Source organism: Lepidochelys kempii, chromosome 2 (genome assembly GCF_965140265.1).
Source record: "Lepidochelys kempii isolate rLepKem1 chromosome 2, rLepKem1.hap2, whole genome shotgun sequence".
In the NCBI taxonomy this organism is placed as follows: Eukaryota; Metazoa; Chordata; order Testudines; family Cheloniidae; genus Lepidochelys; species Lepidochelys kempii.
The window spans coordinates 22,468,009-22,492,995 of record NC_133257.1 but is presented as its reverse complement, the minus strand read 5'-3'; the positions used below and the strand labels follow the sequence as shown (position 1 = coordinate 22,492,995).

Below are 24,987 nucleotides of genomic sequence, written 5' to 3'. Positions count from 1 at the left end.
GAATATCAGGGCTGCCTGAGAAGGTACCAGAGGGACAGAATCTCAGCTTGGCTGCCCCCAAAAACTGAGAATGTAGCTGTAGAAGCTCAGGCTGAAAGAATCGTGACAGTGATGAACTCAACAGAGCAGAATGGATGAGGACTCTCCCATCTAGCAGACTCCACAGAATCAACAGACTCTCTTCAGGAGCTCACTGAAATCAGCCACTCCCAGTTGGAAAGGAAATTGGACAGGGAATAGAAAGCTCCAAGATTTGGATGGGAGTAAAATTGATTTGGGTTGGCGATATGTAAGTGTCCTGACAGAAAATCATTATGTAAATAACTAAGTGTGCATAATTTTTAACTTTTTAAATTACTTCTTTTCTTTCTGTCTGGGATATTACTCAGGGTATCAACATTTTAAACTCCATTGGGATGATGGGGCAGGGCTGAGATGCAGGGTTTTATGCTGAAAGTTGTTAATGGCTGCCATCAAGTGAGTCTTTGATCCAAAGGAAACTTGCACAACACTTTCAAAAGAAGAAAAGGAGGACTTGTGGACCTTAGAGACTTAACAAATTTATCTGAGCATAAGCTTTTGTGAACTACAGCTCACTTCATTGGCTAAGTGGCCAAAAATGAATGACTGTCAAAATTAGCACTGACTTTTCGCATTACAGTTTTAAAAAAGTTAATACATTGACTTTTAATAGCATACTATATTACTCTTCATTTTTTACTATACTTTTGTATCGTTGTATGAAAAGGTTTCAGTGATGCGGCCCTTGGGCCAATGTACTAGTCCTCATGTGGCCCTCGTGGTGATTTGAGATTGAGATCCCTGCTATAGATAATTACATTGTCCAAGTATGCCACCGTGTATTGATTATGCTGTTGGAGTAATCATAGAATCATAGAATATCAGGGTTGGAAGGGACCCCAGAAGGTCATCTAGTCCAATCCCCTGCTCAAAGCAGGACCAATTCCCAGTTAAATCATCCCAGCCAGGGCTTTGTCAAGCCTGACCTTAAAAACCTCTAAGGAAGGAGATTCTACCACCTCCCTAGGTAACGCATTCCAGTGTTTCACCACCCTCTTAGTGAAAAAGTTTTCCCTAATATCCAATCTAAACCTCCCCCACTGCAACTTGAGACCATTACTCCTCGTTCTGTCATCTGCTACCATTGAGAACAGTCTAGAGCCATCCTCTTTGGAACCCCCTTTCAGGTAGTTGAAAGCAGCTATCAAATCCCCCCTCATTCTTCTCTTCTGCAGGCTAAACAATCCCAGCTCCCTCAGCCTCTCCTCATAACTCATGTGTTCCAGTCCCCTAATCATTTTTGTTGCCCTTCGCTGGACTCTCTCCAATTTATCCACATCCTTCTTGAAGTGTGGGGCCCAAAACTGGACACAGTACTCCAGATGAGGCCTCACCAAAGTCGAATATAGGGGAACGATCACGTCCCTCGATCTGCTCGCTATGCCCCTACTTATACATCCCAAAATGCCATTGGCCTTCTTGGCAACAAGGGCACACTGCTGACTCATATCCAGCTTCTCGTCCACTGTCACCCCTAGGTCCTTTTCCGCAGAACTGCTGCCTAGCCATTCGGTCCCTAGTCTGTAGCTGTGCATTGGGTTCTTCCGTCCTAAGTGCAGGACCCTGCACTTATCCTTATTGAACCTCATCAGATTTCTTTTGGCCCAATCCTCCAATTTGTCTAGGTCCTTCTGTATCTTATCCCTCCCCTCCAGCGTATCTACCACTCCTCCCAGTTTAGTATCATCCGCAAATTTGCTGAGAGTGCAATCCACACCATCCTCCAGATCATTTATGAAGATATTGAACAAAACCGGCCCCAGGACCGACCCTTGGGGCACTCCACTTGATACCGGCTGCCAACTAGACATGGAGCCATTGATCACTACCCGTTGAGCCCGACAATCTAGCCAGCTTTCTACCCACCTTATAGTGCATTCATCCAGCCCATACTTCCTTAACTTGCTGACAAGAATACTGTGGGAGACCATGTCAAAAGCTTTGCTAAAGTCAAGAAACAATACATCCACTGCTTTCCCTTCATCCACAGAACCAGTAATCTCATCATAAAAGGCGATTAGATTAGTCAGGCATGACCTTCCCTTGGTGAATCCATGCTGGCTGTTCCTGATCACTTTCCTCTCATGCAAGTGCTTCAGGATTGATTCTTTGAGGACCTGCTCCATGATTTTTCCAGGGACTGAGGTGAGGCTGACTGGCCTGTAGTTCCCAGGATCCTCCTTCTTCCCTTTTTTAAAGATTGGCACTACATTAGCCTTTTTAATTAGTCTATCAAATGTTGAAAAGTAGCCACGGCCCCATGTAACCCAAACAGCATTGTCTTAAAATGAAATAGGAAGAGTGTAGGGATGTAAATATCCATTAAAAAAGTTTACCGTTTAAATTATTAAAATTATGTCATTTAATCGGTTAACTAATTAAAAGGAGAGGGGCTGGGGCTGCTGTGGCTGGCTGGCCTGGCTGGGGTTGGCCGGTCGGCTCATGGCTGGGGTTGGCAGGCCAGTGTGGCTGGAGCTACTCTGACCCGAGGCTCCCGTGGCCCATTATACCCATTGCCCATGAGCACAATAGGACTCCTCCAGTCACCTTGGGATTCCTCTATTACCCTGAGTTTTAACATGGTCCTTTTTCAACCATCCCCCTCAATTAGTTGGGGATTGGTCACAGCCCTTCCTGTATTACTTTACCAGGTTCCACATCAATTTGATGGTGGGCCAAGGACATCTTCCCAGAGAGAGCTGAGAATACCTTTGGAAAATACCAGTTGGAATTCCTGTTCCTTTTGTTTCTGGTTTAGGTTCTCTCTGAGGGGCACTAAGCTTTCTTTCAGGCAGTTGTTAATTTGGGGCCCCAATTCTAGTTCCTCAGGATATGGCAAGACGAAGTTTTCCCTTGTTTTCCAGAGCTCCAGCATATTTATGTGGTAAATTTGTTGTTCCTTCCCCCCTCCCCAGTTGTCTGATTGAGTAGTCCATGGTTCCTACTTTCTTAACCACCTCATAAGGTCCTCGCCACTTGGCCATTAGCTTTGATTCAGAGCATGGAAGAAGTAGGAGAACCCTGTCACCTGGCTGAAAGATGCACATTTATGCCCCTTTATTATAATGTTGTTGTTGTTGTTCCTGTGCTTCTTTGAGATTTTCCTTCAGTGTATCCCTTCATAGTCTCTAGTCTCCCATGTAACTTTAAAACATATTGTACTGTTTTCAGCTTTTGGCTCCTGGCTTTCACATGTTTCCCATACCTCTGGTATGTCTCTTGACTGTCGCTCATATAGTAGTTTGAATGATGAAAACCCCGTTGATGCTTGTGGTACTTCCCTGATGCGAAGAGTAGGGTTGGGAGTAGTTGGTCTTAATATTGAGGGTCCTGGGTAATGAATTTCTTGAGCATTCTTCTGAGTGTCTTATTGAATCTTTCCACTAGGCCATCCAGACGGTACACAGATGTAATACTTTGACTTTCAATAGATCAGACCTCTCTCATTAGCCAGGAAGTGAAATTTGTCTCCTAGTCTTGTCAGGATTTCTCTGGGAATTCCTACCCATATGAAGACTTTCAGCAGCTCATTAGCAGTAGTCCTGGCATTTGCTGACTGGCGAGCCATGGCTTCCAGGTATCAGGTGGCATAGTCCACGATAACAAGTATATACTCATGTCCAGATGCGCTCTTCTCTTTGCGGGCTTATAAGGTCAATTCCTATTCATTCAAAGCGGATCTCTGCCAATGGAAGGGGCACTAGTATCAGGCCAGGATCTTAGACTGTGTTTTGTCCTTCCCAGCATGTCTGACATGTGGAGCGGCATGTGCTAGATGCAGGAGCTTGCAATGATATAGCCAGAGTACTAGTAGCTGTATCCGTGTGTCCTGTGTCTGCTTGTCCTGGTCTATGTGATATAACAAGTCCATGTTAAGGTCAAAATGAGGGTGCTGCCATGCTCTCGGGAACAACCTTTTTGTCATCTATCGCTGCCACTTGTTCAAAGAATCTAATGAATGCTAAGACATCTTTCATATGGTACAATCCAAAAAGCATGAATACAAAACAGAAATAATATGCTACAAGAATGCTCGATTCTTGGTCTCAAGAAGAGCAAACAGATATGACTACTGCAGTGGTTCCCAAACTTTAACAACTTGTGAACCCCTTTCACTAAAATGTCAAGTCTCGCGAACCACCTCCTAAAAATGAAAATTTCCAGGGATTTTCTCCTTTACCTGAGTATAGATTATAAAAGCAGTGATTCTGGAAATATAAAATTTGGTTTTATGACATGCTTACTACACACCGTTTATAATTAATTATTATTTAACATTACAGTATTTTTATTACATTATGAAAATGGCAACACCCTTCCAAGATCTCACTTTCGTAGCCTGTATCACTTTGAATAACCCTGTTATAAGGGTTCCTATGTTTCCTCAAGGAGTATCAGATGTGAAACAGCATGAAGGTATTTAAAAAGCCAACTCAAAGAGTTCCTCCTACACAAGCATTGAGGTCTTGAGCAGTCCAGGCAAACAACGCACGTTACAACAAAAATTTGTTGTTCATAATAATTTTAAAACCAATACTAGCTGCCTATTTAATTTTAAAAACAGCAAAAATATCCACCTCCCTTTCCATTTCTTATAAGGAGTCTTGAAGTTTAAATCTCCTCAGTGTGATAGATATGCTTGCTTTGATCTGCTTAGCTCTTGGAAGTCCAGGGGCTCCGTGCTGCTGGCCCCGTGCTGCCCGGAGTCCCTAGGGACAGCTCTGTCCGCCATTTGGGAATTTTCCCCCCGAGAACTCCCTGTAACATTTTGCAGACCCCCAGGGGTTCATGAACCCCAGTTTGGGAACTACTGAATGGTTTAAATTACCTACTTGTAACAAACTGAACAACAAGGTCACAAGGCACGACATCACATCTGTAGACAGTAAAACACAGACATGAGGAGTACAGCTGGACAGAGAAAGGTAATTCTGTTTTACAGAGGGTCTCCAAAATTTTGAAATTCTCTGTGAAAGGGAATGGAACCTGACTCCACAGCAATCCACCTGATGGGGCTACCCTGGAGCTGTGGACCCTGGAAGCCCCAAGTCTGAGCCAGGCTGGCAGATGGGCAGCCAAAGAGCCGGGTTCTGATGGAACTTCATCAAAATCTAAACCTCTCGCAGAGACAAATTGATTCAACAAATTGGTAAATGTTGACAAAAAACGTTTCATCGGAATTTTCCGACCAGCTCTAATATGTCTCCTGCCTGGCCTTCACATGGGGACTGTTTCCACTACCTCCCCCAAGCTCACATGGCTGGGAGAGGGATGGACCACCTGAGGCCTGCTACCCCAAAAGTGTGTGTGTCTGAGGTGTGGGGGGAAGAGAATCTCACAGTTTCCAGATTGGGCCCAAGCAGAGGGTAATATTTTCACATGTGATGAAACATCTGTTACTCCACATTTAAAATAATTATCTAATAAATCAAACACAAAGTGCAGTAGCATTAAGAGAAGATATTGTAATGGGACAAAACTTAGGCTGTATGTGAGGAATATGTTCCAGACAGTGAGACTGATTAGGCTATGGAGTAGGCAAGAGAAGAAAAGTGATGGAACCCATGCTCGAGTCATTTAAAATTGGACTGGTCAAAGCATTATTTATTGTTATGTATATTGCAGGAGCAGCTACAAGGTTGGATTGAGAGCCCACAACATATCCTGGTGTGCTAGGTGCTATGCAAACACATATACAAATACATAGGCCCTGACTAGAGGGGCTTACAATCTAAGCCTTGGTCTACACTAGGAGTTGAGGTCGAATTTATCAGCGTTAAATCGATTTAACCGTGCACCTGTCCACATGATGAAGCCCTTTTTTTCGACTTAAAGGGCTCTTAAAATCGATTTCCTTACTCCACCCCCGACAAGGGGATTAGTGCTGAAATTGGCCTTGCCGGGTCGAATTTGGGGTACTGTGAACACAATTAGATGGTATTGGCCTCCGGGAGCTATCTCAGAGTGCTCCATTGTGACCGCTCTGGACAGCACTCTCAACTCAGATGCACTGGCCAGGTAGACAGGAAAAGGCCAGCGAACTATTGAATTTCAATTTCCTGTTTGGCCAGCGTGGCAAGCTGCGGGTGACCATGCAGAGCTCATCAGCAGAGGTGACTATACAGAGCTCATCAGCAGAGGTGGCCATGATGGAGTCCCAGAATCACAAAAGAGCTCCAGCATGGACTGAACGGGAGGTACGGGATCTGATCGCTGTATGGGGAGAGGAATCCGTGCTATAAGAACTACGTTCCAGTTTTCGAAATGCCAAAACATTTGTCAAAATCTCCCAGGGCATGAAGGACAGAGGTCATAACAGGGACCCGAAGCAGTGCAGCATGAAACTTAAGGAGCTGAGGCAAGCCTACCAGAAAGCTAGAGAGGTGAACGGCCACTTCGGGTCAGAGCCAAAAACATGCCACTTCTATGATGAGCTGCATGCCATTTTAGGGGGTTCAGCCACCACTACCCCAGCCGTGTTGTTTGACTCCTTCAATGGAGATGGAGGCAACATGGAAGCAGGTTTTGGGGATGAGGAAGATGATGATGATGAGGTTGTAGATAGCTCACAGCAAGCAAGTGGAGAAACTGGTTTTCCTGACAGCCAGGAACTGTTTCTCACCTTGGACCTGGAGCCAGCACCCCCCGAACCCACCCAAGGCTGCCTCCTGGACCCGCCAGGCAGAGAAGGGACCTCTGGTGAGTGTACCTTTTAAAATACTATACATGGTTTAAAAGCAAGCATGTTTAAAGATTAATTTGCCCTGGCATTCGCGGCTCTCCTGGATGTACTCCCAAAGCCTTTGCAAAAGGTTTCTGGGGAGGGCAGCCTTATTCTGACCACCATGGTAGGACAGCCCACGTCAGCGGGAACTGACCAGCCGCTGGTTTTTCTTTGCTGTGAGACACACCTTAGGAGAATTGGGGTCCCAATGAATTTGAGCACCTAACTCCCTTAGGCACCTTTGGAATTTCAGCCTACATTTTTAGCAGACTGTTGAAATCTAGCCATGTTTAAAGCGTGGTTGAGCTCGAGAAGCAACAACACTTCTCAGAAGAATGAGGGGGGATTTGACAGCTGCTTTCAATTACCTGAAAGGGGGTTCCAAAGAGGATGGAGCTCGGCTGTTCTCAGTAGTAGCAGATGACAGAACAAGGAGGAATGGTCTCAAGTCGCAGTGGGGAAGGTCTAAGTTGGATATTAGGAAAAACTTTTTCACTAGGAGGGTGGTGAAGCCCTGGAATGGGTTACCTAGAAAGGTGGTGGAATCTCCATCCTTGGAGATTTTTAACGCCCAGCTTCACAAAGCCCTGGCTGGGATGATTTAGTTAGGGATTGGTCCTGCTTTGAGTAGGGGGTTGGAGTAGATGACCTCCTGAGGTCCCTTCCAACCCTGATATTCTATGATTCTATGACAGTTTACCACTTCAGGCCAGTAGCACGTACTCGGGAATCATTGTAGAACAAAGCATTGCAGTGTATGTTTGCTGGTGTTCAAACAACATCCGTTCTTTATCTCTCTGTGTTATCCTCAGGAAAGTGATATCATTCATAGTCACCTGGTTGAAATAGGGTGCTTTTCTTAAGGGGACATTCAGAGGTGCCCGTTTCTGCTGCGCTGTTTGCCTGTAGCTGAACAGATGTTTCCCCCTGTTAGCCAAGGGGTGGGGGGAGGGAGGAGGGCTAGCCACACGGTGAGGGGAGGCAAAATGCGACCTTGTAACAAAAGCACATGTGCTATGTATGTAATGTTAACAGCAAGGTTTACCGTGAAAGAGTGTACCCATTGTTCTATAAAATGTGTCTTTTTAAATACCACTGTCCCTTTATTTTTTCTCCACCACCTGCATGATTTTCAAGGATCACAGGATCGTCTCCTTCCCGGAGGCTAGAGAAGATTAGAACGCGAAAGAAACACACTCTCTGAGCTCTTGCTGTCCTCCCACACTGCCAGAGCACAGACGAATGCGTGGAGGAAGACAATGTCAGAGTGTAGGAAAGCACAAAATGACCGGGAGGAGAGGTGGCAGGCTGAAGAGAGTAAGTGGTGGGCTGAACAGAGGGCTGTAGCTGAAAGGTGGAGGCAGTATGATGAGAGGAGGCAGCATTCAATGCTGAGGCTGCTGGAGGATCAAACTAATATGCTCCAGCGTATGGTTGAGTGGCAGGAAAGGCAGCTGGAGCACAGACTGCTGCTACAGCCCCTGTGTAACCAACTGCCCTCCTCCCCAAGTTCCATAGCCTCCTCACCCAGACACCCAAGAACGCGGTGGGGGGGGAGGGGCCCTCCGGCCACCCAGCCACTGCACCCCAGAGGATTGCCCAAGCAACAGAAGGCTGGCATTCAATAAGTTTTAAAGTTTTAAACTTTCAAAGTGCTGTATGGCCTTCTCCTTCCCTCCTCCACCACCCCTCCTGGTGCTTCTCTCCTCCACCACCCTTCCTGGGCTACCTTGGTAGTTATCCCCCTATTTGTATGATGAATTAATAAAGAATGCATGAATGTGAAACAACAATGACTTTATTACTTCTGCAAGCGGTGATCGAAGGGAGGAGGGGAGGGTGGTTAGCTTACAGGGAAGTAGAATGAACCAAGGGGCGGGGGGTTTCATTAAGGAGAAACAAACAGAACTTTCACACCGTAGCCTGGCCAGTCATGAAACTGGTTTTCAAAGCTTCTCTGATGCGCACCGCACCCTCCTGTGCTCTTCTAACTGCCCTGGTGTCTGGCTGTGCATAACCAGCGGCCAGGCGATTTGCCTCAACCTCTCACCCCACCATAAACATCTCCCCTTACTCTCATAGATTTTGTGGAGCGCACAGCAAGCAGTAATAAGTGGGAATATAGGTTTCGCTGAGGTCTAACCGAGTCAGTAAACTGCGCCAGCGCACTTTTAAACCTCCAAATGCACATTCTACCACCATTCTGTACTTGCTCAGCCTGTAGCTGAACAGCTCTTGACTACTGTCCAGGCTGCCTGTGTATGGCTTCATAAGCCACGGCATTAAGGGGTAGGCTGGGTCCCCTAGGAGAACTATAGGCATTTCAACATCCCCACTGGTTATTTTCAGGTCTGGGAATAAAGTCCCTTCCTGCAGCTTTTGAACCAGACCAGAGTTCCTGAAGATGCGAGCGTCATGTACCTTTCCCGGCCATCCCACGTTGATGTTGGTGAAATGTCCCTTGTGATCCACCAGTGCTTGCAGCACTATTGAAAAGTACCCCTTGCGGTTTATGTTCTCGCCGGCTTGGTGCTCCAGTGCCAAGACAGGGATATGGGTTCCGTCTATGGCCCCACCACAGTTAGGGAATCCCATTGCAGCAAAGCCATCCACTATGACCTCCACATTTCCCAGGGTCACTACCCTTGATATCAGCAGATCTTTGATTGTGTTGGCTACTTCCTTCACAGCAGCCCCCACAGTAGATTTGCTCACTTCAAATTGATTCCCGACTGACCGGTAGCTGTCTGGCATTGCAAGCTTCCACAGGGCTATTGCCACTCGCTTCTCAACTGTGGGGGCTGCTCTCATCTTGGTATTCTTGTGCCTCAGGGCAGGGGAAAGCAAGTCACAAAGTTCCATGAAAGTGCCCTTACGTGTGCAAAGGTTTTGCAGCCACTGGGAATTGTCCCAGACCTGCAACACTATGCGGTCCCACCAGTCTGTGCTTGTTTCCCGAGCCCAGAATCGGCGTTCCACCGCATGAACCTGCCCCATTAACACCATGATGCCCACATTGCCAGGGCCCATGCTTTGAGAGAAGTCTCTGTTTATATCCTCATCACTCTCGTCACCGTGCTGATGTTGCCTACTCGCCCGGTTTTGCTTTGCCAGGTTCTGGTGCTGCATATACTGCTGGATAATGTGTGTGGTGTTTAATGTGCTCCTAATTGCCAAAGTGATCTGAGCGGGCTCCATGCTTGCTGTGGTATTGCGTCTGCACAGAAAAAAGAACGATTGTCTGCCATTGCTCTGCTGGAGGGAGGGGCGATGGACGACATGGCTTACAGGGTTGGTTTACAGGGAATTAAAATCAACAAAGGGGTGGCTTTGCGAGAAACAGAATGGCCCCCTCAAGGATAGAACTCAAAACCTCAAGGATAGAACTCAAAACTGGGTTTAGCAGGCCATTGATTTCACGGAGGGAGGGAGGAGAAAATGAATAGAAAACAAATCTGGTCTATTTCTTGTTTTGAGCCACTTCATCTATTTTTATACATCTTGCTGGCAGCAGATTGTGCAGCATGACCGCTAGCCATCATAATCTCCTGGGTGCTCAGCAGAAGATGGTGCAGTATGACTGCTGGCTGCAGATTAAAAGACAGTGCACTGCCGGTAGGACTGAATCGCCATGAAAGAAAACTTAAAGGGAAATGACTTGGCTGAATCACTCCCATGTATGCCCAGGCGCTCCTGACCTCATCGAGGTCGGTTAAAAGAGCACCCTGGACTACGTCGACAACGGCTACCAGTCATACTGCACTGTCTACTGCCAAAATGCAATAAACTGTTGCTGTGTAGCAATGCAGTACCAGGTCTGCCAGCACCCATACAGTGACGGTTAGCTGAGCAGGCTCCATGCTTGTCGTGGTATGGCGTCTGCACGGGTAACTCAAGAAAAAAGGCGCAAAACGATTGTCTGCCCTTGCTTTCATGGAGGGAGGGAGGGAAGGGGGGGCCTGATGATATGTACCCAGAACCACCCGCAACAATGTTTTAGCCCCATCAGGCACTGGGATTTCTACCCAGAATTCAAATGGGCAGTGGAGACTGTGGGAACTGTGGGATAGCTACCCATAGTGCAACGCTCCGGAAGTAGATGGCTGCCTTGGTACTGTGGACACACTCTGCCGATTACATGCACTTAGAGCATTTGTGTGGGAACACACACAATCGATTGTATAAAAACGCTTTCTGCAAAACCGACTTCTACAAATTTGACCTAATTTCGTAGTATAGACATACCCTAAGAAGACAAGTGATATTCAAATGTCTGGAGAAAGGGATATAATGATATAATTTGCATTTTAGAACGTATGGATAGCTGTAAGCATCAAATTTGCCCCTCAACCTAGTCAGTAGTATTATATTATTAAATGTAAAGTAAGACAAAAAGAGGAGCACAGCGAAGCATAAGTAGAATGGAGAGAGGGGACTGTTCTGTGAGGTATGCTGTTATGGCAAGCTTGTGTAATGTTAGAGGGCTTAATCCTTCACCAGCTTACTTCCCTGATCCTTCTCACATGAACAGAGAGCAACAATACCCGAAGTCCAAAGGTGCAAACAATTCAATGTTTATTGGGGTGAACTTCCAGCAAGCATGATTCCAGTTTCCTTCCTTAGTGTCCCCCTTCCCAGCTCTGACACCACAGAGCCTTACCTGTGTCCCTATTCCCATTCCCCTCCTTAGCAAAACATGATTCCAATTTCCCCACCCCCATTCCCTGTTCCCATCTCCCCCCCCTTACTTCTTGACTGACTGCAGACTATGTAGTAAAACTTGAGTTCTGCTTAGCTATACCTTAATCAGTTACTGAAATTTAACTAACCAATCCTAACATATTGTAACATGATTATTTAACCAGTTATATCCCACCACCTTAATTAGTTAACATCCGGCAAAATTAATTACACAGCAGACAGAAACAATCACAGAACCAGACAGAGACCATGCAAATAAACAACAGCAAAATGGGAACAATAATGACAAAACAATACAGAAGTGAGGATTTCACATCTACACCTATAAAGACATAAGGGTTTCCCAGCTGTGTCTATTGATAAGTGAGTTCTTACTGAATAGAAAACTATCAAACTAAACTTCCTTTTACATCCGCTAGGCTCTTCCCTTTCTCTGGAGATGATAGATCAGATCACCTTTCTAACAGCCCCAGATTGCCTTATTTCAATGTGACTAGTTTGGAATGTGAGGCTGTGACCACACACTTCCTAGCTTCTGACTGCCTCTGCTGTTTAGCCAAAGATCTTAGCCTAAGAACAGGGCCTCAGACTGTCACTGTAAGAGAAGGCCTGTAAACAGGCAGACTGTGATTTTGATTCTTTCTTTTATACCTCTATAACTAGCTAAGTGATAAGAATATACCTAATTTCTTAAAGTATAGGCCTTTGCATACAGGCCTGAATATCTATATCCTAACATGTGTAAGTAGTGTCAGGATGAGCTCCACCCTGACATCTGGTGGTGAGGTGTGGCAAGTTGTGGAAAAGAACTTCAGGGGCCGATCTCATTTGCATAGGCACACCCACCACGCCTAGAATGAGACCATAGCTGCCCAAATGGTCACTTTGGCTGCTGTGGGATCCCCAGTGTCTCTGTTATTGGGGCAGGAAGAATAAATTGTTATTACCCTGATTATGGGAACTGTGCTTGGAACTGTACGTGGCTTTTTGTTATGATGGAGGGATTCACCATCAACTAAGTAGCACTCGCTAGGCAAGGGTCATGGGTTCCAAAACTGTGTGAATAGAGAGAGGCTGGGGACAAGTATTAATACTTGGTGGCATGGGCCTCTTGGTGAGGGTCTTACATGCTAATTGCACTTCCTCCTCTCTCCACTGTGGAATATTAGAGCTAATTTTGATTTCATTAGAAGTCTAGTTATAGGCTGCTGAGCTCACTTTGGGCTGACAGTGCACCAGCACTGGGGCTCCCCTACTATAAGCTGAATTCACCCAAGAGCTGAAATCACTGAGTGTTGTGTTAAGTAGTGGGGGAGCCTGAAGATATATTGTGGAGCAGTTCGACGCGGAGCAGCGTGTGGATGGCAGGAGCTGCTTGTGGGCCGTGGAGCTGAGCGAAGGAGTTCGTGGGGCAGCTGGCGGAGCGGAGTGCAGCTGAGCGAAGGAGTTTGTGGGGCGGCTGGCGGAGCGGAGCAGAGCTATGGGGCAGTCAGCTTCAGATCACGTAAGGTGCCTCTTACCCCCATCCCATTTCCACCCAGGTTGGGAGGTAAAGCTCCGCAGATAAACTTTCAAACTCTGGGGCTGCCCTGACCAGGGACAGAGACTTTTGGGGCATTGGACTTTTGGGACTTTGGGTGATTTGGGGTTGCTGGACTCAAGAACCAAAGGGAAAAGGGCATGCCCCAATTTGCCTGGGGTGGGTTTTTTTTGCTCATGGGTTGTGTTATGAATCCTGTTGGTGGTGTTTCCCCAACATAATGCCACATTGTTTCTGTCTGTTATTAAAAGGCTTTTGCTACACTCAGACTATGTGCTTGCGAGAGGGGAAGTATTCCTTCTTGGAGGCGCCCAGCCGGGGGTGGTATATATTTGTCCCAGGTCACTGGGTGGGGGCTCGAGCCGGTTTGCATTGTGTTATTGGAATGGAACCCCTAGATATTGAACCCGGCCCTTGTTGCTGCCAACTCTGACGGGCAGAAGGGTTACACATGTAATTCACAAGGAAAATAGTTGTGAAAGTTACTGTTGTCCAAAGAAACATTAATTTACCTTTGGTACTCCCTCAGAGGGGTCATGCATGCACACCCATGGAGGAGAGAGCCAACAGTAGTTCAGCAAAATAGCTGGCTGTGCTGCCAAAGCTGAGGGAGAAGATTGAAAACACATGTAGGCACATACCCCCTAGGCCTGATCCTTGGAAGTGTTGTGCATCTGGAACTCCCAACAGGTCTGCTTCTAAACTCATATTGTATTTTACACATCTGGTTTAGCTAACTCAGATTAGAATCAGACTGACCGACTTCAATCTGAGCTGAAGGAACTCAGCAGGTCTGAAAATCAGACTTTTATTTAGGAACCTAAATTTAGTCTCCTGTCTCCATCAGGGTATCAAAGTCCATGACAGAAGCTGGCTCCTACAGCTTGAAGAGAAAAGATCCCGTAGGAAGCAAGCAGCTCCCAACCAAGACACATATATTTGCAATAACTGCCAAAGATCACAGAAATCTTGGATTGGACTATTCAGTCACATGAGACATTGCAAACCATCTACATCATAGGCTGCAATTCCCACTGTTTCTCATAGATGAAAAGATACCAACAACTGTTTGAAAACCTTGACCAAAAATACTAAATAGCTAAATGATGAAACTTCTTTTTATAAAAAGAAAAGGAGTACTTGTGGCACCTTAGAGACTAACCAATTTATTTGAGCATGAGCTTTCGTGAGCTACAGCTCACTTCATCTGATGAAGTGAGCTGTAGCTCACGAAAGCTCATGCTCAAATAAATTGGTTAGTCTCTAAGGTGCCACAAGTACTCCTTTTCTTTTTGCGAATACAGACTAACACGGCTGTTCCTCTGAAACTTCTTTTTATAACGCTTTATTCTTGCAACAGGTTAAAATCTCATTTATGTTCAACTAAATCCATTTTTGGATTCTAATCATGGCTTTGATAGCCCAAAAACACTTTTCAGAGTAAAGCTTGAAAATTAGTCCCAATGATTTGAACACAATGCTTTTAAGCAATCTAAGGGCTAGTCTACACTGGCAATGCTAAAGCCATCTCCATGGCACTGGTGCACTGTCTACACTGGCACTTTACAGCGCTTAAACTTGCTGTGCTCAGGGGGGTGTTTTTGCACACCCCTGAGTGAGAAAGTTGCAGTGCTGTAAAGTGCCAGTGTAGACAAGCCCTAAGAGGCTTTTGTACTGTGCCCACCATTGTGCTTGAGTTTCTAGGTTGCTGATTTTGCAATCTGTGTGTTACTAGTTATTTTCAAAGGAATAACTCACTGATGTTGGTTCACTAACATGAGAATTTGGTCCCAAATCAAAAGCTTAAAATTGCCATGCCCTATCAACAGGTGTGGCCTCTTGCTGTTATCAATTGCAAACAGTTAGTACCAGCTTAAGACTTGTACCAGGTGATGTTTTATATGATAGCAAGCAAGATATAAAGGGTTTCAGTCTAATTACTTTTCATAGGTTACTTATATACTATATAAACCTGTGATAGGATAGGACACATCGAAAAACGAAAGCCTTGATTACAAGATTTGAAAAATTGCTTTGGAGGGATGAGTGTGTATACATTAATTTATTGTAGGGACAAGGCAAGAAAGCAAGCCAATAAGGTGTTGAGTTTCTTTCTACTGTTATGGCTTTCATTTTCTTACCAATATTATCACTGACTAAATATTATTATTCATGTAAGATAATAGACACATTAAACTGAACGAGTAACCATGTGTTCCCTTTCTTTCAGCAGGTATTACTTTTATGTTCTGATTGCTCATGACATTTCAAACAGCAATCTCTTAAATATATTTTAGTAGTAATACAGTACAGCTAAAGCAAAAATTAAATAGCCCTATACTTTTATTTTCAAGAAGTTCAAAATAAGAGTACAGGGCTATTTAAACAATCTGCAACCTGCTTGAGAAAAATACTACTAAATAGAAAGTTGGTGTCCGTCTCAATAACAGTATCTATAAAATTCTAAAGGACTGACAAAACCTTACATCTAAACCTGATGCAATGCAGCAGTTAAGAGTTTTATTTCAATCGACTTCCATATTTACACTGATCCAGTGGTTCACTCTGTGTGACAAAGTACAATGGAATGCTCACCAACATCAGTAGGTTTGCATAGAGATGAATGGGAGAATGTTCCGGCTTTTATGCATTAACTACACGTTTAGTTATCAGTCATTATTTGTTCAGTGCCCTAATGTCAGTTAGACAGATGAATGGCCTTTAGGCCATGATTATTTCTACCCTTCTTCCTTTCTCTCCCACTTCAGTCTTAGTGAATCTCTTGTTTTTTTCCTCTGCATTTCCTTCCATGCAACAATTACCAGCCAAGTGGGACTTCACTTCCACTCCACTGAGCCATTCCATCCATTACAATGGTTAGTGATTAAATAGCTAATGTTGACATGCCAATCAGAGATACCAGTGACACTCCAATCAGATTAATAGGATACTGGAAATTTCCCATTGCTGTCAGTTTTAAGATATCTGCAGACTCAGGCAGACAACATTTTGGTTACAAATCATTCACATTTGGAAAGTTAGGCTTTCGTCAGTAAAACTTTCGTAGTTCAATGGTGTGAAAAAAACACCTCCCTGAACCACAAAAGTTTTACCGACGAAAAGTGCTTGTGTGAACAGTGCTTTGTTGGCAGGAGAGCTCTCACTCTGACAAAGCTACCACCTCTCATTGCAGGTGGAATTTTTTTGTCGGCGGGAGAACAAAGAGCGACTACACCGCACACCTTTTAGCGGCATGGCTGTAGCGGCACAGCTGTGTCGCTAAAAGGTGCATAGTGCAGACATAGCTTTATTTTGGCAGCCATGAGGCTGCGAAACTTTTTTTTTTTTAAAAGACAGCTTAAGTTCTGGAGAATCTGAGTACATCACGCAGGCCATATGGTTGACACCCCTAATTTATATCAAATGCACACTGGAGGACCTGTACCAAATTTCACGGAGTACACTCTTCGCCTTCCTCTGCAGCGTGGTCACTTGTGGGAAGTTTCTCTGCACCTTGAAGTCTTTAACCACGAGTTGAGGACGTCAATAGCTCAGATATAGGTTGGGGTTTATTACAGGAGTGGGTGGGTGAGATTCCGGGGCCTGCGTTGTGCAGGAGGTCAGACTAGACGATCCTAACGGTCCCTTTCTGACCGTAATATCTCTGAGTCTAACTCAGTTCAAATAACGGAGTCTAGTTCAGAGTCCTGTGGTGGTGGTCAGCCGGGGGCAGCGACAGGAGGCACCTGAACAGAGAGGGAGCTGAGACTGAACCTGAGGCATTGGAGGGAGGCGGTCAGGACTCAGCTCTGCAGCACTGCTGGGGAGTGGAGGCAGCAGGGGTGGAGGCTGCAGCCCCGGAGCATTTCGGGGGAGCGGGTCGGGGCCAGGGAGTGAGATGTGGGGAGATCTGTGGGTCAGGCTGAGGGAGGCACGACAGAGGCTGAGGACGGGCTCAGGGCTGAAGCTCTTCGGGGCAGCGCACCAGGGAGCGTAGCCGTGGGGGGCCGCTGGAGCGGGTCTGGTGCACGGGGGACAGCGGCTGGGGCCTGGGAGCGCCGCGTTGAAGTCTGGGCTCGGCCCCAGTCCGGCGCGCCAGGCGCAGAGCGCTCGGAGACCAGCGAGTAGGAGGGAGGCGCAGGCGCCTCAGCACGTAGAAACCGAGGGCAAGGGTTAGGGGACTGAGAGGAAACGCCCCCCTGGCTGCGTCACACACTGCGTGCGCATCACCACTCCCGCCTTTCCCACTGGGCACGAGCCCTGTGGAACTGTCGTCGCGTTCAAGCCCAGTTAAAGGAAGTGACGTAAGGGGCCGGGGGCGGCGCTTCCGGGGGGCGTAACGCGGAAGTGGGGAGCGCCGTGTCGGTGGAGGCTGCGCGGCTGGAGGGAGGAGCCTGTGCTGGAGCGCCCCCTCGCGTTGGGGCTGTGCGCAGGGGCTGTGCGCAGCGGCTGGCCGCAGCCTATCCCGGCCCCTCGCTATGAACATAGACGTGGAGTTCCACATCCGCCACAACTACCCCTGGGCCCGCCTGCCTGCCAGCGTCCGCCAGGTACCGGCATGGCGGGGGGAGGAGTAGCCGGGCCAGTCCCAACCCCCTCCCGCCAGCGCCCCACTGGGCCGGGGGAGGGGCGGCTGGGTGGGTACCAACCCCCCTCTGGCCAGCATCTGGCCGGTACCGGGGCGGGCGGGGCAGCCGGGCCAGCCGGGCCGGGACCGCCTCCCCTCCCGCCCGCGTTAGACAAGTTCTGGTCCTCGCCTGGGCTGGTACCGATCCCCCTCCCGTCAGCATCGGACCGATACCGGGCTGGGGGGAGCGGTCACTGTACCAAAGCCCCTCCCCCAGCATCAGCCCATGACCGGACACCAGCCTCCCCCTGCCCGGAGTGTTGGACGGGTGCCATGGACAGCGCGGACCCCTCCCCTGCCGGTGCTACACGGCGGGGAGAGGCGGCGATCGTCAGCCACCCGCTGGGCTGCCGGTGACAGCTAGAGACATTGGGAGCCTAGTGAGAGGGGAGAGGCGAAAGCATCGTCCTGCCTCCCACCGCCAGGCGGGGCTTCTGGGGGCAACACCATTCCCTTCTTTCGGGCCTCAGCTGCCCCTTCCACTGGCTCTGCCGTTCCCATTATCAGGCCCTCTCGCTACACCGGCAACTGGGGGGCTTACCTACCTCTGTCATCCTCCCATCCATGCTGCTCCACCTGTCTTCATCTTCCCCATGAAGGGGACTCCTTGTTCCCCAGTCACCTTCTTTTGCCCCTTCATCTCTCCTATTGGTATCAATCCTTTGTCGCGTATGCCATCTTACAGAATCAACGCATCCTGTCTTCATCACCTCCAGCAGGGGCCCTGGTGACTCTATCGCCTTCAGGTTCTTGGCAAGGGGTAATTGGGGCCCCCACCCTTCTGGGACTATGGATCTCATCTGCCTCCTGTCTTGACATTGGGGAGTCGAGATTTATCAGACAGACTCCAGAGTGTCATGGGGAAAAAACTGCGCTATTTAAGCATGTGGCCTTAGTGCTGTAAGTGTCCTATTAACAGCATGTGCTTCTAAAACTAAATCTCAGCTCTCAGTAAGTGAACGGAGAGAGAGAGAGAGTGTCCTGTCTCCATCCCTCCCTGTGTGGTGCGTGATCACTAGGTGCTCCTGGAAAGCACAGGTGGTTCTGACACTTGTAAGGTTGAGATGAAACAATCATAACATGGAGGTGTGATTCATAGTGAAGCTTTAAGCGACTGAGGATTATTTTCTGGGGGAAGTTCAGATCCAGGGGAGGACTCCCCAGTCAACACTGTACTATGTACAGTAAACCAGGAGTGGTTTCAAGAATTAAGGATTATACTGCGCTAGTTTTCAGCAGTAAGAGAAATGTCACAATAAGCGTTAATGAAAATGGAAACCCCATGAAATTTTGATGAGTGCCAGGTTTAATGGGCTTCTGACAGCCCAAGTGATAAACATTGTTTAAAGTCAAGAAGGAAAGTCTCTTTTCATCTTAGGAGTCTTATACTACTTCAAACAGAAACTGAAAAATAGTTCCTTCTCTTACGCAGAAGAAAGGGAGAAAATGTGTTGGAAGAAAGATGAACATTGATTGTAGATCCTGGTATATGAATTATTGAGCTCCTTAGGGAGACTTCCAAGAACTAGTTTGTAGCAGGAACACAAGTGATTTTATTTCTCTTTACCTGTAAACCTGAAAATGCACTGCTAATGCTCATGTAAATCAGCCTAAAATAGTCTCTTGTTAATTTAAGTCTTGCTACTAGATAAGACATCTGTTAAACGTAACTTCTGCAATGCTTTCGGAAGAACACCTTTTTTTTTTTTTTTTTTTTAAAAAGGAAGTTTGAGTAAAAGTATCTTTTCCTATTAGTGAAAGTGGCAGTACTTACACATTCTCTTGTATCTGGACATCTAACAAGATGTGGAAATTGTCTGCAACGTAATCCATTTCTTTTCCAGCAGCTGATGCTTTAAAGCTGTGTGTGAATTTACTTGCTTTAAGGTTGGATCTGTGCACACCGTGCAATTATATGTTACGTTTTATCTAAGGATTTCAAAGCATTATAAAAGACTTAAACGACGAGGAGTCCGGTGGCACCAAAGTGTGGGTTTTTTTACCCACGAAAGCTTATGCCCAAATAAATCTGTTAGTCTTTAAGATGCCACCGGATTCCTCATTGTTTCTGTGGATACAAACTAACACGGCTACCCCTCTGATATAAGACTTAAGACTTTTAGTGCCATTGCAAGGTGTTACCTGACAATGAAATTTCACTGCTGCACAGCTAAATTGTAGAAGAAAAATAATTGAAGGGTCTCCAGGGCAAACCTGTTCAATGCTTGGCTTCAAGTAGTTGAAACAAATGGTTTTTTGAAATGTGGACAGTTTATATCGTATTATATTCTCTCTTGAAATGGTTACTTACTATTGGACTTCACAAAATATTGAGTGAATGTCAATTTGAAAGTGAAATTGATTTGAAATTAACATTTCTGCGGCAACACCAGATAAAATTTCTGGTGCCAAACATATTGAGAAGTGTGTGATATTAGTACCAGGATTTTATTCTGTTCATGCATTAAAATTGTTTGATTAGCTCAGTTCATGATAATAGCCTTTGAAGACTAGTAAATATACTGTCCCGCAGAAGTAGTGACTGGCCATTAGTCTTTCCCTTGAGCTTCAAGTTATTATACTTAATCTGAGGAATAGCGTTAAGTTCTGTTATTAAGGATTATGTAGTTCAGTCCTCAGCAAGACCAGTTATACAACTATACTGGATAAAGAATTAACTCTTATTCTTACAGAAAATGGGCTTGAACTGAATAACTTTTCCTAAAATGTAACATCTGTTCACCTTCTGTAAGAGTAGTAAAAGCCTCAAATAATTTTTATCTGTTTTCTTCTATAAAACCTTTTGTTCTAGTAAAATTATAGATGAAAGTATCTGAAAATATGCTCACTACAATATTTTCGTTGTCTGCAGTATTGGGAAGGCAACAATGCATCAGTTTAAACTTGGGTCACTTTTGTAAAATTATGTTCAATCATAAGGGCTAGAAACCTGAGTCCTGTTTTTTTCAATCGTGTGTGTACGTACATATGTACACCTGTTGTCCATGCGGTGTCCCATTAAACTCTTTGGAGTACGAGACATGTAGATTGAATTGCAAGATTGGGACCTTCCTTCCTTCAACAATTTAAGCCTTTTTTTTTTTTAATTAATTGGTGATTTTGTCCTCCAGGCTTGTTAGGGAAAGCTTCTTGCTCACTGTGGCTAGTTGATTTTTTTTTTTTCCCGTCAGGCCCAGACTATTGTCCATGTGAGATTTACTTCTGATATCAGGACTTATTCAAGGAGCTCTGTAATGCAGCCTGTAGCTCTTCTTCTTCTTAAGTGCTTGCTTCTGCTCAGAGTTGCACTGGTTTAACTTAAGATGTGATTTTTAATTTTTTTTTTTTTTAATTTTCTTTCAAATCCAGTTTGTAGAGGGTTTGGGGGACACTTATTTCGATTTCACTTAAACCTGTTTCTAATAGCAGATCTAGGCTAAATCAAAATAAGCGACTGTGATAGGGCCAGTCACCTCACGTGAGCCCCTCTTATCGCACATGCGTGTGCCTGCTCTCTCGCAGCTCTTGTGGTGCTCTCTGTTGGCAGCATCACTTTTCAGGTGGATTTTCAGTGGCTCAACCCTCTGGCAGAGTCACACACACTCCATTTGTGAAACAAAATAGACTCCTTCTGGCGTAAACAGTCCGGTGGGGCCTATCACAGTACCCTTGTTCGTCTTTTGCAGTCCTCCCTGGGCTCAGACCTTCATCAGTCCAAAAAGACCTAACCCTAGTACCCTGGTTGGTATCCACGGCCACTCAAAGGCTAGATCTCAAATAGTTCCTTCTCTGGGATGGAGCAGTGCCCCCAGGCTTCCTCCCTGGAGACTCTTCATTCTATAGTGAGCCTCAAGATCTCCAGCTGAGTCACTTTTTCAGTTCAGTTCATCCCCCTTCTGGGGTATTAAAGTTCAATACATAATGATCCCTTTGGCGTCTTCAGCCCCTTCCCAGGGCCTGTGTAAACTCCCTTCTCAAGGCACTTAGTCACTTCCCCTCTGGCTGGTGGGGGGAACCTGGGCCCGCCCACTACACCAGGTCCCAACCCAAGGACCCTGCAAATAGCAACCACCTGCTGCATCCCTTTAATCCCAGGGTCTCAAACTCAAATGACCATGAGGGCCACATGAGGACTAGTACGTTGGCCCGAGGGCCGCACCACTGACCACCCCCGCTGTCCCAGTCACGCCCCCACTCCATCCCTTCCTTGAGGCCCCGCCCCTGCCCCACCTCTTCCCACCCCTTCCCTGAAATCCCCACCCCAACCCTGTCTCCTCCCTGCTCCCAGGGGGTGCAGGAGGGCTGTAGGGTGCGACAGGGGGCTCAGGGCAGGGGGTCAGGGTGCAGAGTGGGGCAGGGTGTCAGGGTGCACAGGCGGCTCAGGGCAGGGGGTTGGGGTGCAGGAGGGATGTGGGGTGCGGCAGGGGGCTCAGGGCAGGGGGTTGGGGTGCTGGAGGGGTGTGGGGTGCAGCAGGGGGCTCGGGGCAGGGGGTTTGGCTGCAGGAGGGGATCGGGGGGCGGGTCCGGCCCGATGCGCACTTGGGGCAGGGCAGGCTGCCTGCCTGCCCTAGCCCCGTGCCACTCCGGGAAGCGGCCGGGACCTGGGGGGAGGGGGGGCACAGGGGTATGTGTGTTGCCCTGGCCGCACCTCCAGGTACCTCCCCTGAAGCTTCCTTTGGCTGGGAACAGGGAACCGCGGCCAATGGGAGCTTCGGGGGAGGTACCTAGAGGAGCTGCCAGGACAATACACAGACCCCTGTGCCCCCCCTCCCCAGGTCTCGGCCGCTTCCCGGAGCGGCGCAGGGGCAGGGCAGGCAGGGAGGGAGGCTTCCCTGCCCCCGGTGCTCACCAGGTCAGACCTGCTCTAGGTAAATGCTGGGGGGGGGGGGCCGCGGGGAGCTGGCGGGCCTCAGAAAATAACCCCACAGGTTGCATGTTTGAGACCCCTGCTTTAACCTGTTGCTGCTACTGTTCCCTGGACCACTTCCCCATGCTCCCAGCATGTTCAGCTTCACCCTTACCTTGGGCTGAAGTCTTGCTTGAGTCCCAGCAGCCAGCTAGAAGCATCTTCCTTGCTCCCCTGGTCCCTTCTGGCAACTGCTTTGTCCAGGTACTGGAACTGCTGCAATGAGCCAGGAGGACCACCCATGCTCTTCTGGCTCTAGCCAGCAACTGAGTCTACTTAGGCCCCGCAGCTCCTTTCATGTGAGGCTTCTGGGCTCTGGTTCCTTCCCTGCAGCCTCTATTTTAATTGACTGCTTTTGATGCAGTCTCTCTCTCAGCCTTTTGGTAGGACAAACCTCTTCTGCTCTTTTCCTGGGGCAGGGTGTGGTAGGACTGTGAAACCTCCAAGCGGTGGGCCTTTGGGTTTAGTACACCTTATCACAGCCATTCTTAAATTTGAGTGTCTACACTGGACTTTGCACTGGTTTAACTAAGGCCTTGTCTAAATACACAAGTTTTGCACCAGTTTAACTAAAATTGTGACGTTGAACCAGCTGAGTTAAACTGGTGCAATTTTGGCCATGTCTTTACTAAGGAAAAAAGACATTGGCTAATTTGTTAAAATCCTAATATAGACCAGGCAAGCTGTAGTTTTAATATGTATTAGTTGGTCAAAGTGCAGCCTAAGGGGGAGCCAAGGGTATACTTTAACCAGCTAGCACATGTTAAAACTACAGCCTGGTCTACATTAGGCTTTTTACGTATTAGCTAACATATGTGAAAAACACACCTCTTTTCTGAGTGTAAACCTTTATGTGGACATTCTTACATTCAGATTTAAACCAAACTATGTCTATACCCAAAGTTGCATTAGCTAAATCAGTTTTACATCACACTTTAGTAAACCCTATGCAACTTTGTGTAGATATGGCCTAAGAAGTTGATCCTGCAAGGAGCTGACCACACTTCACTCAAGTGCTTAGCGCTTTATGAGATGCTTGACGCTTTGCATGATTGGGTCCTAATAAGTATATGTGGCCCGTACAGACTTGTTTTCAGGATTTGATTTTTTCTCTTGATCAGAATAGTGGTGCAAGGACACTTAAGCTTGTCTGCACTTAAAATTTATATTGGCATATAGCTATTTCAGTCAGAGTGTGAAAAAACCACATCCCTGACTGACTTGACTTAGCCAGCAAAACTTCGAGTGTAGATGCAGCTACTGTGACAGAAGAGGGCTTCTGGTGGCGTAGATAATTTTGTTTGGGGAGGTGGTGTTCTTACACCAACAGAAAGTTTTTCTGCCAGTGTATGCTGGTTTGCAGTGGGGGCCATGCCAGCATAGGCTCTGTAGTGTAGACATAGCCTTAGAAAAGTACAGTTCAAAGGTACCCTTTATTAATTCAGTTAGATGGATAATCTTGACCTCCTATTACTGTGACAGATTAGGAGAATTCAGTAGCTGTAGTAGAATATACCTGTCTGTAGTACAAGTTGCACTGATTTAATTAAAGGACCATACAGTTCAACTAAAATAACATTTATATTTTGTTTCATAGGGTCTTGGAAACTCTCAGAGGGAGTATGAAAAGCAGGTTGTACTCTATAGTATTCGTAATCAGCTACGATACCGAAATAACTTAGGTGAGTGTGGAAGACTGATAACTTCAATTTGATAACTTACTCTACTTATAAAGCCTTCGTTTGAATGTACTGTGATCTTTAATAGTTTACAAAAGTATGTCACTGAAATTACTATAGACCTGTCAGAACCAACTCAAGCCTCCAAATTTCCACCAAAAAAGACCCCAGCAAAACACCCTTTTAATGCTAGAACCCCAAAAGTAAATTTAACTTTGAAATCCACCTAACTGCAGTGACTTCTTTGTGGAATGCACCTTTCAGACTCTGCAGGTTTCCAAGTGAAGCTTACTGATGGCCGACTTAGTAAGTCTCCTGTGTGCCATCTGAGCCCTTCAAACAAGGTTAGGGCTTGTTAATGGAGGACTTAACTAATTTACAGCCATGATGTCAAAGGAAGTATCCCTGTAGAACAGTCGTTCCCAAACTTTTTCCGCCGCTTGTGCAGGGAAAGCCCCTGGCGGGCCGTGCTGGTTTGTTTCCCTGACGCATCTGCAGGTTTGGCTGATCGTGGCTTCCAGTGGCCGCAGTTCGCTGCTCCAGGCCAATGGGAGCTTCTGGAAGCAGTGGCCAGCATGTCTGTCTGACCGTGCCACTTCCAGCAGCTCCCGTTGGCCTAGAGCAGTGAACCATGGCCAGTGGGAGCCGCAATCGGCCGAACCTGCGGACGCGGCAGGTAAACAAACCGGCGCGGCCCGCCAGGGGCTTTGCCTGCGCAAGCAGCGGAAC

The 24,987-nt window shown here is 46.8% G+C and overlaps 2 protein-coding genes across 5 annotated transcripts in view; one reads left to right on the top strand and one right to left on the bottom strand.

Moving 5' to 3' along the window:
• ANXA13 (annexin A13) overlaps positions 1–18,551 on the bottom strand; it is an 80,392-nt gene extending 61,841 nt beyond the window's left edge. Inside the window, exon 1 of the mRNA XM_073330193.1 lies at positions 18,219–18,551. Within this exon, the coding sequence (XP_073186294.1) occupies positions 18,219–18,473 (255 nt within the window). The 5' untranslated portion in view covers positions 18,474–18,551. The remainder of the gene's footprint in view (positions 1–18,218) is intronic.
• Positions 17,370–24,987, top strand: part of FAM91A1 (family with sequence similarity 91 member A1) — a 56,838-nt gene continuing 49,220 nt past the window's right edge. For 3 of the 4 annotated variants that reach the window (XM_073330189.1, XM_073330187.1, XM_073330188.1), the window contains exons 1-2: positions 17,370–17,596; positions 24,177–24,261. In XM_073330189.1, the coding sequence (XP_073186290.1) occupies positions 17,525–17,596; positions 24,177–24,261 (157 nt within the window). In that variant the 5' untranslated portion in view covers positions 17,370–17,524. Of the gene's footprint in view, positions 17,597–24,175; positions 24,262–24,987 lie in introns of those variants that run through there. The other variant, XM_073330190.1, reaches the window with a different exon arrangement.